The sequence below is a fragment of the Aquarana catesbeiana genome, linkage group LG01 (assembly GCF_042186555.1).
Source record: "Aquarana catesbeiana isolate 2022-GZ linkage group LG01, ASM4218655v1, whole genome shotgun sequence".
NCBI lineage: Eukaryota > Metazoa > Chordata > Amphibia > Anura > Ranidae > Aquarana > Aquarana catesbeiana.
Window position 1 is genome coordinate 213,988,245 of NC_133324.1, and position 18,973 is coordinate 214,007,217.

An 18,973-nucleotide genomic window follows, 5' to 3' on the forward strand; every position below is an offset into this window, starting at 1 on the left:
ATTTTTATTGTTTTTATTATTTTTTTTTTTATTATTTTTTTTTCAAAATGTACAGAAAGTCCCTGTAATATAACTCTCTCCAAGTAATTGTTTTTAGAAGTTTGGATCTAGGGCAATACAGTTTATTGCCTTACTAAGACTGTAGCGTAAGCTTTTGAAGTGCCCAGGCCTTTTCTTCAGGCAACATGCATTTTTAGCAAGGTACACTACAGAAGAAAAGAGGACTTTCTAAAGACTGAGGGAAGAAGTCCAGGCTGTAAGTCTATACCATGTTCCAGGTGCCATCTTTCTGGAATGGTTAAAAAATGAAAGCTAGTAACTAAATGGTTGGTTTTTTTACTTACTGCTTCAGTTTTTCTCAGTACTGCACAACAGCTATAGGAAAATTGAATGCTTTAGACAAGCTAATGATCGTGATAAGCGGCCATTAGTACATCTGCAGTCTAACGTGGGTTCCTCAAACCACAATCCCCACTATCAGTGACAACATAATTATATATATTTTTTCTCAGATTCCAATTCCATGGGTCTAACGATTACATAACTTCATACTATGCAGTTAAGCAGGACAGTGCACTGCTTTATTTACTATACCAGATTTCCAAGAACGTTGATCTTTTGTCGGAGTGCATCACCGATCTGTCTCACTATTTCTCCACGTTTTGGAGCAGGGACCTAAAAAAAAAAATAAAAAAAAAAAAAAAAAAAAAAAAAAAAAAAAAAAATGTACCACATGAATAAAAAGTTGCTTACATAAGAAAAATAAAAAACACCCCACACATAGATCCTGCGCCCTTAAAGCATGTTATACAGCACAGTGCTCGTGCTGTGTAATTTGGCTACTTCTATCCTGATCCTGCCTGGATAAACCCACCCCCCAGTAAACTGACCATGGTTTATCATGGCTGCTGAGCACTGACATTGTGGCCAGTTTATGTGCCTCCGTCATCTGCAGCCCTGCTCGGTCCTTCTCTGTCCTCCTCTCCACCCCTCCCCTCCTGCTGCTATCATAACTACAAAAAAAAAAAAAAAAATACTCTTCCTTTTTGTAACATATACACTACCGTTCAAAAGTTTGGGGTCACCCAAACAATTTTGTGTTTTCCATGAAAAGTCACACTTATTCACCACCATACGTTGTGAAATGAATAGAAAATAGAGTCAAGACATTGACAAGGTTAGAAATAATGATTTGTATTTGAAATAACATTGTTTTTACATCAAACTTTGCTTTCATCAAAGAATCCTCCTTTTGCAGCAATTACAGCATTGCACACCTTTGGCATTCTAGCTGTTAATTTATTGAGGTAAGCTGGAGAAATTGCACCCCGCGCTTCTAGAAGCAGCTCCCACAAGTTGGATTGGTTGGATGGGCACTTCTGGCGTACCATACGGTCAAGCTGCTCCCACAACAGCTCAATGGGGTTCAGATCTGGTGACTGTGCTGGCCACTCCATTACCGATAGAATACCAGCTGCCTGCTTCTGCTGTAAATAGTTCTTGCACAATTTGGAGGTGTGTTTAGGGTCATTGTCCTGTTGTAGGATGAAATTGGCTCCAATCAAGCGCTGTCCACTGGGTATGGCATGGCGTTGCAAAATGGAGTGATAGCCTTCCTTATTCAGAATCCCTTTTACCCTGTACAAAGCTCCCACCTTACCAGCACCAAAGCAACTCCAGACCATCACATTACCTCCACCATGCTTAACAGATGGCGTCAGGCATTCTTCCAGCATCTTTTCATTTGTTCTGCGTCTCACAAACGTTCTTCTTTGTGATCCAAACACCTCAAACTTGGATTCATCCGTCCACAACACTTTTTTCCAGTCTTCCTCTGTCCAATGTCTGTGTTCTTTTGCCCATCTTAATCTTTTTCTTTTATTGGCCAGTCTCAGATATGGCTTTTTCTTTGCCACTCTGCCCTGAAGCCCAAAATCCCGCAGCCGCCTCTTCACTGTAGATGTTGACACTGGTGTTTTGCGGGTACTGTTTAATGAAGATGCCAGTTGGGGACCTGTGAGGCGTCTGTTTCTCAAACTAGAGACTCTAATGTGCTTATCTTCTTGCTTAGTTGTGCAACGCGGCCTCCCACTTCTTTTTCTACTCTGGTTAGAGCCTGTTTGTGCTGTCCTCTGAAGGGAGTAGTACACACCGTTGTAGGAAATCTTCAATTTCTTTGCAATTTCTCGCATGGAATAGCCTTCATTTCTAAGAACAAGAATAGACTGTCGAGTTTCAGATGAAAGTTCTCTTTTTCTGGCCATTTTGAGCGTTTAATTGACCCCACAAATGTGATGCTCCAGAAACTCAATCTGCTCACAGGAAGGTCAGTTTTGTAGCTTCTGGAAGGAGCTAGACTGTTTTTAGATGTGTGAACATGATTGCACAAGGGTTTGCTAATCATCAATTAGCCTTCTGAGCCAATGAGCAAACACATTGTACCATTAGAACACTGGAGTGATAGTTGCTGGAAATGGGCCTCTATACACCTATGTAGATATTGCACCAAAAACTAGACATTTGCAGTTAGAATAGTCATTTACCACATTAGCAATGTATAGAGTATATTTGTTTAAAGTTAGGACTAGTTTAAAGTTAGCTTCATTTAAAAGTACAGTGCTTTTCCTTCAAAAATAAGGACATTTCAATGTGACCCCAAACTTTTGAACGGTAATATATATATATATATATATATATATATATATATATATATATATATATATATATATCTCTGTACCTATATCAGTGCATCTCCCGGCACGCATGTGACTCCTCGGCTCCCTCTCTCCTTTCCTCCTCCGCGGGTGAGGTCAGCGGGAGTACTCGGCCCCGCCCGCTGTAGCTGTCAGCCGAGAAGTCAAGCGAGTGCCTGGGAGACGCTCTGATAGAGGTATATCTGTTCAGCATTTTTTTTTTTATATAACAGGCACAGGGACACATAAGGTTATGTTACAGAGGGAGTGGGGTTTTTTTTGTACTGGGTTAACAACCACTTTAAACTATACAAAAGTTACAAAATGCCATTTTCTATATCTTTAGATGTTCAATACATACAGTGGTGTGCCTTATTAGGCCTCTTGCACACAGCAGCTTGAAAAAGCTCAGTAGTTTTGTTTTTTTTTTTCTTTTTTACTGAGCTAAAATACAGCCCATTAATTGTAATGTGCCTATGCATGCACACAGGCGTGCAAACAAGCATGCATTCTTCAGAAAAAATAAATAAATAAATAAATAAAAATCTGCATTTTTGGTCAGTAACTCACATCTCATGCGCGCAAATGCCCATTTACATGTTGTGCAGAACCAGAGAATATGTTTTTGCGCGAAACTGCACAAATCCAAAAAACAAAACAAAAAAAAGTCTGATAAAGTAAATGCTCAAACAGGTGTGTCGTGTGCAAGAGGCCTTACCCTGTATTAGGAAGATACAGGACCTCTTTTTACAGATATAACTACTGTATACTGTTAGTTCAATAGTATCTATGAGCGGACATGTGTTGTCATGTCAATAGTCAACAAAAATTGCAGGAAAACGCTCAACCAGTCTAGAATTTAAAAAGGTCTTCTTGCAGAATTGTTTTCCTTTTAATAAACACATTTATATTCAGTTGCAATGTGCCTCTGAACAAGCTACCAATATTGACTGGTCAATCCCGGGACACAGCTTCCTCCCTCCTGCCATGTCATTGCTCAGTAGCAGTCTCAGAGATTTTGGAGATCTACACAAGGGAGGCTTTTACAGGTAAAGAACATGCCTAAAATATATTAAAATGTGCATATAAAAACTCATGTGAAAGTTGAGGTTGAACTTAATGGTCTGGTGACAGGGTTTCTTTGTACAGTAAACCATACTAAGGTATCATAATTCATGTTGCTGAAGTTAGACCAGTACAAGACTGATTCTAATTGTCTGTCATGGACTACCGCACTTAGAATAGGTTAGCCCAAAATGTCATACTCCCAATATGTGCCTGCTGTACCATGTATTTGTATTAAAAAGTATACTGTTCTCTTTGTATTGCTTCCTGTGTGCAAAATCCCTGATGTTCTGCCAGTCCCTCTGCTTTCCTATTTCAAACTGACCACGCTAGACATGAGAGCATATCTATCCCAGCATGGTCAGTTTTCTGGCTGTGCTGGGAGAAAAGCCTGCTTGTCTTCCAAAGATCAGACTTCTGCTGACACACACAACACCCCCCCCCCCCCCCCCCGCAAGGCATTTAATGGGAAGAGCGGTGTATCACTGTTTCTCCACCCCCAGGTCGCTAAGCCTTTCATGCAGCTGAGAACAATTATGTGATCACTTATAAAATAAGTGGTATTTATATACACTAATATAATATGCATACACACACACACACACACACACACACTTTGCCTTTTATTTCTATTTTAAACTGAATGGGTTGTTTTACAAGGCAAGGGTTCACATATACCTTAAGAATTATCTAAGGGGAACGATTGATGGAATAAGGTCTATGAGGACACACTGTTCCACTACAAATGACCAAAGGCATCCATTCATGACATATTCAAATCATCAGAAAATATTTTGTAGGTGTAGCAAGGTCTGTTATACTTACATCAGCCCAGACCTGCCAGGCCTCCTTAGCCTTGATAACCGTTTCATTGTACTCTTCAAGAGTGGCCTGAAATTAACAAGGACACAAAAGCAGAAAAATAAGCAGCAAGTCATTTCTGCCCTATGCATGCTCTCATCATTTACAAACTCCTAGGTTGGTGTTAATCAGGCAAATGTATCAGGTGCCATTCCTAAATAAAAAAACTGCAAATCAAAATGTAGGCTCTACTAAATGAAGAAGCCCACCAAGGCCATATCTTAACCCACTGAATGTAAAGCAGGATGTTTCCACCTTTTTGTCAGCCTTGTGTGGCTTTTATTTGGACATATGCAAATATAGCTACTGTATCTTATGTATACAAAGCCTGAAACAGTTCACTAAATTAAGTGGGATACACATGAGAAAATGGCAATAAAAGTTTTGTACGAGAAACAATCGTTTGATTTCCGTATAGTGTGGACGCAGCTTTCCACATCCGCTTCAGACTTTCCAAATGAAAATTTCCAAAGGGACAAACTGCAAAATATTTCTCGTACATGAACAAAACTAACAACTTTCGTTTAACGTGTAATGTTTTTGTACAAGAAAAATTGGATACAAAAGACTGCGCATGATCAGAAACAATAGTCAAACATGATTGCAGCCATAGATCTATACTATGAATACCTATTAAACACCTGCGCTTAGTGACCAAAAAAATATTTAACTCAATGACCAAAAATATCAGCTGCAGTGTGTAACACCTAATGTGTTTGCATAAAATTTTGTCCTTAAAAGTGATTGTAAAGTCTTGTTAAAAAAAAAAAAAAAGAAGAGGACACACCATAACAAACATGTTATACGTTTGTGAAATATATTAAATGAAAAACAGCCGCAACCATTTAAAATGTGTTCTGGTACCACATATAATATAGAATAGCAAAAATTGATAGTGCACTAAAATTCAATGATAAACTTCATATTAAACTCCAGTGAATGTGACAGGCCTTGATCTTAAAAAAAAAAAGTCCACATGCACAATTATAATAATAAATATTAAAAAAAAAAAAAAAAAAAAAACTCTTGATTGCTGAAGAAATGTGAATAAACTCAATCCATGCGCTGTGTTGGTCTCTGCAGAAAATACGTGCTGACAAGTGACCACCACCACCTCCGTGTGCAATGTCTGCTCACCTTAATTAAAGACCCCCTTGAGTCTATTGGCACTTTTAATAAAAATCCACACACGGATCCGATCGATCGTACACTGGTTTTCAGCTAATGGCTCCAGGAATACCAGGACTTATCCATAGACAATTTCTTTCTCCAAGTTAACAATTTCTCAGAGCAAATAAAACATAATCATCGCGCAAGATTGCTTAAAAAGTGCTTGCTTTTAATAAATAACATTGTATACTAGAGCTGCACAATTAATCGTTAAATGGGGTCTCAATTAAACACCCCTCACAATCTCTATAGCAGAGTTTCCAGATGCTTTCCTGTAAAGTGTAACAAATGTAGAGACTTCTCTGCTCACTCAGCTGTCAAAAGAAAAAACTGGGCAGTCTGCCAAGTTTGTAAAAATTTGTCTGTGCTAGTAGTTAACTAGAAACATTGTAACTCTTCCTTCTTAGATCAAAAGGGATAAACTTCTGTGTGTAAATGCAGGAAGTTTAACACTTAAAGTCTAAACCTTTATCTAACTCTTGTTTCTTACAAAGTTAAAATCAGTATTTTTTGCTAGAAAATTACTTGGAACCCCCAAACATTATATATTTTTTTTTTTAGCAGAGACCCTAGGGAATAATATGGCGATTGTTGCAATATTCTAGTGGAGGTAAATTGGGTATCTGGCGCTCCAGGAGGTCTTTAGGTGAAAACCAGGTTGACCCATGGTAAGGGGGTGATTTAAAAAGAGGCAGACATCCACAGAGTGTGTCCAGCAACTGTGCAAAACATGTAAAAGAAATGGGGGGAAGGCATCTCAAGGTTTAGTATTAAAACAGTATAATTTATTGCACAAGATTAAAAACACATACAAGATATAAGTGGGAGTAGTATCCGGGTAGCTGGGAGAGGTTCTGGTGTGAGGTTTTGCTGAGTAGCTGTACATCTGTCTGCCTGCCTGTGGGACGCAGTAGAACTGTCAGGACTACATACTTATGATGAGAATTACTCCCACATATATTTTGTAAGTGTTTTTAATCTTATGCAATAAATTATACTGTTTTAATACTACACTTAGAGGCGCAACCCCTGTCTGTTGCAATATTTTATGTCACACTGTATTTGCACAGTGGTCTTTCAAACGCAATTTTTTGGGGGAAAAAAACTTCAATGAATGGAAAAAAAAAAGTCAAGTTAGCTCAATTTTTTTGTTTAATGTAAAAAATTATGTTGACGCCGCGAGAATCGTGATCTATCTTCTAAGCTTAAAAAAATCGTGATTCTCATTTTAACCAGAATTGTGCAGCTCTATTGTATACACTCATACTTGGGCAGAAATAAAACCGCTGGAAGATCAGTTTAGTATTGGGACAGGTCGTCTTCTCGCTACACATCCAGGGTAACGAGACACCCAAAGTGTCCTCACAAGCCCCTTCCGACACGTTGCAGCACAGGTCACGTGACTATGTCAAGGGGAAAGGAAAGGACCCTCTCCCATGGTGGCATTCTCTCATTCTCACTCCCCCAGACCATGTGGACGGAAGGGAGGTGGAGTGGGAATCCTTCTAGCCCCATGCAGCACCTATCAGGTACTTCACCCACCTCCCTCTCTGACACTCTCCTCTTTTGAGGCACATTGCATTGTCTTTTCTCTCCCATTTCTCTAAAAATTGCTGTCATCTACCGGCCCCCTGGACCAGTATCAGCCTTCCTTGATGACTTCTCTACCTGGCTACCCTACTTTCTCTCTTCTGAAATCCACACAATTATTCTCGGTGACTTCAACATCCCTGTTAACATTAACACTACTATTATGTCTAAACTTGGCAATGGATACAGGCTCCTACTAACTCAAACCGCAACACCCTTGACCTGATCTTCAATCTGTGCACTCTGTGCAAACTCTCAAACAATACTCTCCCACTCTCTGGTCACCACCTTATTAGTTTTTCTCTCTCCCAGGCTTCTACCTCCTCTCCCTCCAACCGCCTAACAGTTACCCGTAGAAACCTTCGCCACCTCAACCCCTCTCTTCACTACTCTGCTACTGATCGCCTCTATGATAAAATCTCACCCCTGTCCTGCTCTAACCTAGCCACTTGTCTACAACAGCTCACTGTCTTACTCCCTAGACAAGCTTGCCCCCCTCACTACACACAGAATCAGGCCCTGACTGCTACCACCCTGGCAAACAGACGACACCAGAAAACGTAGCCATGCTCTTGAGCGTCTGTGGCATAAGACCAAGTTCCAGGAACACTTCATACAATATAAAACTGCCCTCCTAAAATACTATTCCTGCCTCCACACTGACAAACAGACCTACTTTATCACACATCAACACCTTCTCATCCAGTCCACGTCAACTCTTCTCTACCTTCAACACTCTACTCTGTCCTCCATCCTCTAATTCACTCACTGCCCAGGAGATAGCCTATCGCTTAAAAATAAGATTGATACAATTCATGAGGAGATTTCCGACACACAGGACCCTCCCCCATGCAACACACCATGTCCACAGATAAAATTATTACTTCCCTCATTCAACCCTGCTAGTATTAATGAGGTTGCTAAACTTATATAAACACTCATCTAACCACCTGCCCCCTGGATCCTGCTCCCTCGCAAATGCTAACGCTCACCCTTTAGCCCCATACACACTATCAGATTTTCTGCTGATTTTTTTCCTTCAGATTTATCAAAACCATATAATATGAGGTCAAACCTTAGGAGTATCAACTTGTATGCAATCAGGCAGGCCCTTGCACTACATAGTTTTGGTAAATCTGAAGACAAAAATCAGCAGAAAATCTGATAGTGTGTATGGGGCTTTTGACTCAATTCTACACTCTAAAAAGGCCCATACACACGATCAGACTTTTTGACAACAAACATGCAAATTAGCCGTTTTAAGGCAACATCCGACCGTGTGTACGCTCCATTGGACAAATGTTGGCTGTGCGAACAGACAAACTTGGTGGCAACAAAAGTCCTACGTTGGCAAGCCAATCGTGTGTACACAAAACCATCAGACTTTAGTACAAAGTACAAACATGCATGCTCAGAACTAGGGTTGTCCCGATACCACTTTTTTAGGACCGAGTACAAGTACCGATACTTTTTTCAAGTACTCGCCGATACCGATTACCGATTTTTTTTAATGTCACGTGACAGTGTTTGTTTTTTTTTAACAATGCTTTTTTTTTAACCAGCCCTGTTGGGGGGCTTTGGTGAGATATCAGGGGTCTTAACAGACCCCTGATATCTCCCCCTTGAGACAGAGAAAGACAGAGGATAGAGATTCCCCAGTCCCTTTCTCTGCAGCCTCAGCTGCACTGAGAATGAATGGAGAGAAGACAGCGGCATCTCTCCATTCATAAACTGACACATCGTAATCACAGGAGATTACAATGTTTCAGTTATGTGAATCAACAGAGTCAGCTGACTCTGTCCATTCACAAATGAAGGAGGAGGACATGGAGAGAGAGAGGGACAGCGGAACGGAGAGGGACAGCGGAACGGAGAGGGACAGCGGAACGGAGAGGGACAGCGGAACGGAGAGGGACAGCGGAACGGAGAGGGACAGCGGAACGGAGAGGGACAGCGGAACGGAGAGGGACAGCGGAACGGAGAGGGACAGCGGAACGGAGAGGGACAGCGGAACGGAGAGGGACAGCGGAACGGAGAGGGACAGCGGAACGGAGAGGGACAGCGGAACGGAGAGGGACAGCGGAACGGAGAGGGACAGCGGAACGGAGAGGGCATGGAGGATGCGGTGACAGTCAGCAGCGATCGCGTGTGGGGGAGTTACAAGCACCGAACACCGCTGAATGTCACTAAGCAGCTGAAAGCCGCGGGGGGAGAAGCTTGTAACTCCCCCACGCGCCGATCACTGCTGACTGTCAAGGTATCGGGGGAAGCATCGGGAGCATTTGCCCGAGTACAAGTACTTGGGCAAATGCTCGATATTGGTGCCGATACTGATACTAGGAGCGGTATCGGGACAACCCTACTCAGAACCAATGCAAAAGATCAGACAACAATACAGAAGTTGACCAAAGGGTGGCGTCGGAGAATTGAACATCCTCTTTTGAAGTGTCATCAGTATGTTGAAACGTCACTCTGTTCGGGTTTGTTGCCTAAAAAGTCTTGCCATGTGTATGCTTAACAAGTTCACGGCCAACGCCCTTTGTACAGAAATCCATGAAAAAGTTTGTATAAAGTCCGATCGCGTTTTCAACCTCTCCCTTTCTTGTGGCATCTTCCCAAACTCTAAAAAATGCGCTAGTCACACACATACTTAAAAAGCCCTCACTGGATCCTACCAATCTTAACCTACGTCCCATCTCCTTACTCACCTTCACCTCCAAAACTTCTTGAAAGACTGGTCTACAACCGACTGAGTGTCCATCTGACCATGAACAAACTTCTTGATCCCCTTCAGTCTGGGTTTTGCCCTCAACACTCCACAGAAACTGCTCTTAAACCCTCAAATGACCTACTAACAGCTAAAACCAATGAACACTATTCTGTACTACTGCTCCTGGATCTCTCTGCTGCCTTTGACACAGTGGACCACCCCCTCCTCCTCCTCAAACTCTACTCCTTTGGCCTCCAAGACTGTACTCTTCACTGATTCTCATCCTACCTATCCCACCGCTCCTTCAGTGTCACTTACAACTCTACTTCCTCCTCTCCTCTTCATTTCTCCGTTGGGCTCCCCAAAGGTTCTGTTCTTGGACCTCTCCTTTTCTCAAACTACACCACCTCCCTGGGTCAGTTGATTGCCTCCCATGGCTTTCAATATCATCTCTATGCTGACGACACCCAAATCTATCTCTCCACCCCCCAGCTCTCTATATCTGTCTCCTCACGCATCACCAACTTACTAGCAGACATATCAGCCTTGATGTTATCACTTCCTAAAACTCAACCTATCCAAAAGCAAGCTCATGATATTTCTTCCCCCAGGTGCCACTTCCCCTGATATCTCTGTCAATATCAACTTGTCCCCCCACACCAAGGTCCTAGGTGTAATCCTGGACTCAGAACCAACCTTTCGTCCCCAGATCCTGTCGCTATCCAAAATTTGCCTCCTCAACATTTCCAAGATATGCCCCTTCCTAACCAATGTCACCACAAAGCTTCTAATCCACTCCCTGGTCATCTCCCGGCCTCGACTACTGCAACGCCCTCCTTATTGGCTTACCTCTAAAGAGGCTATCGCCACTTCAGTCCATCATGAACGCTGCTGCCAGGCTCATCCACCTCACAGACTGCTCAGTGTCTGCTATACCCCTCTGCCAATCCCTCCATTGGCTGCCATTCAGCCAACAAATTAAATTCCAGATACCAACTATAAACTTACAAAGCCATCCACAACCTGGCCCCCAGCTACATCACTAACCTAATCGTTCTCTTTGCTCCTCCCAAGACCTCCTGCTCTCAAACTCCCTTGTCACTTCATCCCATGCTCGCCCTTAAGGACTTCTCCAGAGCCTCTCCCATCCTCTGGAATGCTCTACCCCAATCTGTCCGACTTTCTCCTACTTTATCCACATTCAGACGATCCCTGAAAATTCATCTCTTCAGAGAAGCCTAGCAGGCCCACATCTAACAACTGTACATTTATTTTCTCCATCAGCACATCCCCCACAGTTATTGCCTATTGTATCTCTTGACCGTCCCTCTAATGCCCCGTACACACGATCGGACATTGATCAGACATTGATCGGACATTCCAACAACAAAATCCATGGATTTTTTCCAACGGATGTTGGCTCAAACTTGTCTTGCATACACACGGTCACACAAAGTTGTCGGAAAATCCGATCGCCCTGAACGTGGTGACGTAAAACACGTACGTCAGGACTATAAACGAGGCAGTAGCCAATAGCTTTCGTCTCTTAATTTATTCTGAGCATGTGTGGCATTTTGTGTGTCGGATTTGAGTACACACGATCGGAATTTCCGACAACGGTTTTTGTTGTCGGAAAATTTTATAGCAAGCTCTCAAACTTTGTGTCAGAAATTCCGATGGAAAATGTGTGATGGAGCCTACACACGGTCGGAATTTCCGACAAGGTCCTATCACACATTTTCCATCGGAAAATCCTATCGTGTGTACAGGGCATTAGATTGTAGACTCGAAGGAGCAGGGCCATCTAATTCCTACTGTATTAAAAAGTGTATTGTATTTGTACTGTCTACCCTAAAGTTAAGGTGCTGCGTAAATTGTTGGCGCTATATAAATCCTGAACAACCACCACTTAGATGGAGATAAACAGAATCATTGTAACACTTCGAAACACTACATAATTTGTAATTTAGTATTTGTTATAATTTGTGGTTGATGGTTTAAGTCTTAAACCATCAACCATAAATTATAACAAATACTAAATTACAAAATTATGTCTCATATAGTGCAGCTTCAAAGAGACAGACTATTAATGAATACCCTCCTTGAAGTGCTGCTTGCAGCCAGGGTGGATAACAATCAATGATTTATTTTTTTTAAAGATTTTTTTTTATTTAACCACTCTAATACAGGCCATTTTCACTCCCTTCCTGCCCAGGCCAATTTTCAGCTTTCAGCACTAACATTTTGGATGGCAATTGCGGTTATGCAACACTGTACCCTAAAATGTTTTTTTTTTGTTTTTTTTTGCGCAAAAATCGCCATAAGCGTATATTGATTGGTTTGCGCAAAAGTTATAGCGCCTACAAAAAAGGGGATAGATTTATGGCATTTTTATTTATTTATTTTTACTAGTAATGGTGGTGATCTGCTATTTTGTTGTGACTGACATTGCGGCGGACAAATCGGTCACTTGACACTATTTTGGGACCATTGACATTTTTACAGCGATTGGTGCTATAAATATGCACCAATTAGTGTGTAAATGTCACTGACGGGAGTTAACACTAGGGGGTGATCAAAGGGTTAAATGTGTTACCTAGGGAGCGACTCTAATGTCGCGTACACACGACCGGACTTTCCGGCAAACTAGGTCCGACGGACTTCCCGACGGACTTTCAGAACGAATGGACTTGGCCACACACGAACGGACTAAGTCCGGTCGAAAAGTCCGTTTGTTTTGTACGTGATGACGTAAACGGGACAAAAAAAACAAAAAAAAAAAGGAAGTTCAATAGCCAGTAGCTTCCCTTGCGTCGTATTTGGTCCATCGGACCAGCACACAGACGAAAGGTTTTCCCGATTTTCAGTCCGTCGGACAGATTTGAAACATGTTCTATTTCTAGGTCCGTCTGATTTTTTCCCAAAAAAACGATCGGACTAGCCCACACACGATCGGGTTGTCCGACGGACTAATCCCGTCGGACCTAGTTTGCCGGAAAGTCCGGTCGTGTGTACGCGGCATAACTGTGGGGGGATAGGACTGACTAGGGGAGGAGACCGATCGGTGTTCCTATATACTAGGAACAAACGATCTGACGCCGACGGCGCGCACCCCCTATGCTGCCGGGAAGCCCGACGACGTCATATGATGCCCGCCCAGGATGGGAGCTCCCACCTGCGGACGTCACATGACTATGAGTGGGTAGGGAAGTGGTTGAATTGGATTTTTTTGATTTTTATCAAATTGTAATAGATTTTTACTCCTAAAGCATTTTATCACGGCAAAAAAAAACGCATCAGTCACAGCAAAAATGCTGTAAAAAAAAAAAAAAAAAAAAAAAAAAAATCGCAACTTTCTGCCTGAAAACTAAACGCTCAGGTGTTAATGCAGCCCAACAGGAATTTTTTGGGTTGGTCTCCTAAGGGCAAAACCTGTAGACCCTATATAGCTAGAGGTGCAAGGAATGGCAATTTTGATGCCAAACCCAAAAAATTCAGGATGCACTTGGCCGAAAATGAAAAATTACAGTTATTTAAAAAAAATATTTTTATATATAAATTTTATATATAATTGTATTCTATTTGACTTTAATATCATAAATGAATATGAATTTGTCGGCCAAAAATCAATACCGTCAGTGCAAAAAAAACTCATTCATAAATTCTATCCATGTCCTCACACTGGCCCATTGAGCTTCCATTGTGGTGTTAAAAATCTTGCTTGCTGCATTTTTGGTCAGAAAAAAATAAATAAATAATAAAAAAAAAACCCCACACCTATCCGTTGAATGTCATTGAAAACGCATCAATAACGCACTTGTGTTACGTTCTGAGTCACCTATGAAAATCACGTGAATTTTCGGTTCCACTATTGGCAAAATGCCAAAAAACACAATTTTCAGCCGATATATTTCGGCTGCTGAGACTTTGAGAGATTAGATATATAGAGATATATCTCATGTCCTATATAGTATGCCCAGAGTAGTGGAAAAACTCACACACGTAAATTCCACATTACATTGTTAAATATGGGGGAAAAAAATAAAAATTAAAAAAAAAAAAACAAAAAAAAAACACCACACACATTACATTAATTCTTACCTGTCTAACTCGAGCGATGGGGAAATTGTTTGCAGGGCAGTATGATGTTACCACCTGAAAGAAAAATCGTACAGGATTAGCAAAAACAGATATTAAGCAAATTTCACTGGAAAACTAGCATGAAACAAAAAAAGGGCTACACTAAGCAATCAAGCTACCCATAAAAAATATAAAAAATTGTAATTGTCAATTCTAGGATTCAGACACCTCTGCCACACCATGTAGCCGGGCCAATGACAGGCTTATTCCCTAGTTCAGCAATACAACTTCCTATGTCACCTCTCTGCCTCCAGCCTGCTCGCTGGACAATAGATCAGCACAAGAAGAAAATTGACCAAGGGAGTTGTTAGGCTGAACCAGAAAACAGTGAAGGGGTTCAACAGACTATGCATTGTGGCAAAAGGCATAGAAATCACATACACAATATCTGTTAGTAGGTAATACAGTGCAGTCATTTATGTATTTGAGCTGCATGCAACCATTTGCCTGGAGTTCCACCTAAACTAAAACCATCTCAAAAGGTTCCATAGCCATTTTAGCCCTCAAAATCATTACTGCACATTGCCAAATGACAGTTCATGTATTTCACAATTACAAGGAAGATCACTGCATTCTTTATTTTCTATATGGATGGTCTCTACCCCATGGTTGTGCGACAGTCCTCAGCAATCAAAATCCTGTGCAAGAATATGGTACACAAAAATCTCCTTAGCTGTGTATCTGTTTAATTCCTTCTGTAGATCGTTCTAAAAACACAAAAAGAGGAAAGGATTTCTTCTTTAAGGCCGGGTTCAAACTGCTCCGACATGGAAGTCCGGCGACTTCCAATCCGACTTTGCCCTACAACTTCATGTCCAATTTCAACGAACGGGATCCGGCAATACCAGGCCCTTTGATTCTGGTATGAATCTTGAGGGGAGAACCCCGTGCAAAAAAAAGCATGAGATCCGCCCCAAAATCCACACCAGACCCTTATCCGAGTATGCAGCCTGGCAGGTTAGGAAGCGGGAGGGAGATGAGCGGGCCCCCCCCCACCCCCGGACCATACCAGGCCACATGCCCTCAAAATGGGGGCTCTGCGCCCCCCACCCCAAAGCACCTCCCATGTTGATGGAGACAAGGGCCTCTTCCCAACAGCTCTGGGCAGTGGTTGTGGGGGTCTGCGGGCAGGGGGCTAATCAGAATCTGGAAACCCCACTTTAACAAGGGGGCCCCCAGATCCCTCCCCCCCTATGTGAATGAGTATGGGGTACATTGTACCCCTACCCATTCACAAAAAAAGGTTCAAAAATAAACAGTACACAGGTTTTTGACAAAAGTCCCCTGTTGTAGCGCTGTGTCCTCTTCCTCCAGCTCCCACTGTCTGCCTTTTCTTATATAGACATGGGGCGTGACCATCCCATAACGTCACCCAGATACCCCTTACCCTTATGACGTCAACGCCTGGGGGCATGGTGGGATGGTGACATCATAAGGGGGTGGGGTCACCGGATGCCACGCCCCATGTCTATAATGAGAAACTGCAGACACTCGGAGCCGACACAACAGCGGGAGCTAGCTCCGGGAGAAGAACAAGACAGCAGCGGAGGGAGAAGAACCAGAGAGAGAAGACACGTTGGGGCTAAGTCGGTGGACATTCTTAATAGGACAAAAAAACTGTGTACTTTTTTTATTTACTTGTGACACTTTTTTTTTTGAATGGGGGGGGCCCTTGTTAAGACCCCCACAACCACCGCCCAGGGTGGTTTCGGGAAAAGGCCCTTTTCCAATTAACCACTTCAATACCAGGCACTTTCGCCCCTTCCTGCCCAGGACAATTTTGAGCTTTCAGTGCTGTCGCATTTTGAATGACAATTGCGCGGTCATACAACACTGTACCCAAACTAAATTTTTATAATTTTCTTCCCACAAATAGAGCTCTCTTTTGGTGGTATTTGATCACCTCTGTGGTTTTTATTTTTTGCAAAACAAACTAAAAAAAAAAACAACATTTTTGAAAAAAAAAAAAAAAAAAAAAAAAAAAAAAAGTTTTTGTTTGTTATAAAATTTTGTTTTCTCCTTCACTGACTGGCACTGATGAGTCGGCACCAATGGGCACTGATAAGGTGACACTGATGAGGAGACACCAATATGTAGAACTGATAGGCACTGATGAACACTAATAGATGGCACTGATGGGCAGCAATGATTGGGCAGGTACGGACAGGTATTAATGCTGGGCACTGATTGGCACTGTGATGGGCACTAATTGGCACTGTGATGGGCACTGGCAGACTATTATTATTATTGGGGCACTGCTGGGCACGGATTGGCACATCTAATGGGGCTGTGCTGATTATCAGCACAGATCCCCTCTCTGACAGGGAGAGCCGCCAATCGGCTCTCCCTGTCAGCGCGAACCGAGGAATGACGTTTACCAGCACTTCCTGGTTCTCGCAATGATCAGCTGTGATTGGTCACAGCTGATCACGTGGTAAGAAGCCTTTAACAGAGGCTTCTTATCACGATCGGAGATGCGCGCCCCCGCAGGCGCGCGCCTGCATGTTGTCCTGCTGGACGTCATATGACGCCCAGTCAGGATAACAGAATAACAGAACCACTTCTCGGCCATCATTCTGTTATAGGCCGGGCGGGAAGTGGTTAAGGGTCTGGTGTGGATCTTGGAGAGGGGGGGGGGCCACACAGTTTTTTTATTTTGGCGGGAGGTTCCCCTTCAAGATCCGCAGAGCATAAGTCGTATTCCACAAGTCTGATCAGTGAAGGTGATGATGCGACTTTCAGCCTATTCGAATCAATGGGCTGAAATCGTGCCCAAGTCAGACCAAAGTAGTACAGGAACCTTTTTTTTTTTTTTTTAAAGTCAGATCGATTTGTGTCAGAAAAGTTAAGACGGCTCTAATAGGGAGCCATTGATTTAATCACGTCATGCGACATGTGCTCCCAAATGTCGCACCAGTGTGAACCAGGCCTAAAAGAAGAAGTTCACTTAAAAAATAAATGCCCTTTTTACAGGAAAAAGGTGCATTTACCAATTACTTCTTTTTTTGGGGGTGGGGGTTATTGTGAGCTTGGAAAGGATTGCACCAGCTAATAGTAGACCATTCATGCAGGGCTGCTGATAAGGCAGTACAATGGTCCTGTTGTACTGGGCCCAGGCCTCGTCAGCTAAACAGGGGGGCCAGGGCAGCTTTATTGTTCATTTTTTTTGCCAGACCCCTACTCCTACTTGCTTACCAGGGCTTAAATTACATTTCCCTGAGCCCCGTCATGTCGACAGATGGGCCCAGGAGGTGGGAGCAAAGGGGGGGCTTTTTTTTTTTTCCTTTTTTGGGCATAGGCGGATAAAGTCAGTGCCACTGGGGGGGGGGGGGAGGGTGGAGTCAGGGTAGGGCAGGCCCCATCAGGAAGGCTGTACAGATCCTTATGATTTCTAACAGCAGCCCCGCATGCATGTCTCCTGCACAGTAAGTGTGAGCTGTCTGCCCCGTACTTAATGTCTTATAGCCAGGCAGTTTCATGCTGACAGGAAGAGTCAATGGACTACCATAGAGCTCAACAGCGCCATGGAAGTTCAATGATAACTACAAGCCAACATCCCCAAACACTGACAGTACTTGTAGTTCATTCATGCACAGAGAACTGAATGAATGACAAGGCTGTGTCAAATATTTACCATGTTCCCAAATGTGAACTTATCCTTTAATCTAGGAGCAGGGGGTGGGGATCTGAAGTCTTCACAGAGCCGACAGAGTGCCACAGCTCCTCCCCCCTCACTTTTTAACTCTCAGTTGCATCCCATTGCCGGCAATGGAACCTTTCAAATTGTTGCGACTCAAGTCACAGTGACTTTGAGAAAGGATGGCAAGTCCGTCGGCTCAGCGGGGATCAAGGGAGCGATCCCTGCTGAGCAAGCGGAGTAGTAAAAATGGACAGCCCTGTGTGAAAGGGGGGCCTAACTGTACTTTGGTCTGTCTGATTCAGGATTTCTGACAGTTACCTGTATAGAAGACACCTGGGAGCCAGAAATCTTGCTGATTGTATTAGTCAACTGGACGGGACGGACCTGTCAGAGAGACTGCTCTCCCCTATGGGGGTGAATCGGATGATTACGGACCGCCTGTCCGTTTTCATCTGATCCGATCCACCAGACGAATGGAAAATAGGACATCCATCCGTCTGGATTTTGCGTAGCAGATCGGATGTCAGCGGAGATGTCACAGCTGACATCTGACGCTTCATAGAGCTGTATGGAGCGACCGTTCAGATCCGCCTGAAAAAAACGAGAGGCGGCTCTGAACGGTCCGTATGTGTGAAAGGGGCCTTAAATCTCACTTGTTTAATAATAATAATAAAAAGAAAAAAAAAAAAAAAAAAAAGGTAAACAGAGTAAACGTAGTGAAAACATAGCCAGAGTTCAGGAACCAGAATGGATAGTCAGAAAAGGCAAAACGGCAGGGAGACAGAGATGAGTGTAGTAGAACAGCAAGCAGGATCTGGAGCCAGAAGGCATGTCAGCCAAGCAAGTCTTTAACAGGAACACAGGAGAGCATCTCTAGAGATGTGACCAAGGCGAAGGCAGAGCTCCTCTGGACTGAACGGCTTAAGTAGGCAGGACTGACGAGCAGGATCAACAGCTGAGTAACTGTGGAGAGAGATGGGAGCTGGCAATTAGCTGACAGCTGAGCGGCCAGCTCAGAGAAGGTAGGGCTGAGCCCAGCCCTGACAGTAACGAGCTGAGATTAGGAGAACTTAAGCTGGCCATACACCTATAGATTATCTGCAG

At 43.0% G+C, this 18,973-nt stretch overlaps 1 protein-coding gene across 1 annotated transcript in view; it reads right to left on the reverse strand.

Moving 5' to 3' along the window:
• The window catches only part of ALDH7A1 (aldehyde dehydrogenase 7 family member A1), a 70,001-nt gene that overhangs the window by 41,150 nt on the left and 9,878 nt on the right, over positions 1 to 18,973 (reverse strand). Inside the window, exons 2-4 of the mRNA XM_073624791.1 lie at positions 14,191 to 14,244; positions 4,584 to 4,649; positions 595 to 675 (exon numbers count right to left, since the gene is read on the reverse strand). Coding sequence (XP_073480892.1) covers positions 595 to 675; positions 4,584 to 4,649; positions 14,191 to 14,244 — 201 coding nt within the window. The remainder of the gene's footprint in view (positions 1 to 594; positions 676 to 4,583; positions 4,650 to 14,190; positions 14,245 to 18,973) is intronic.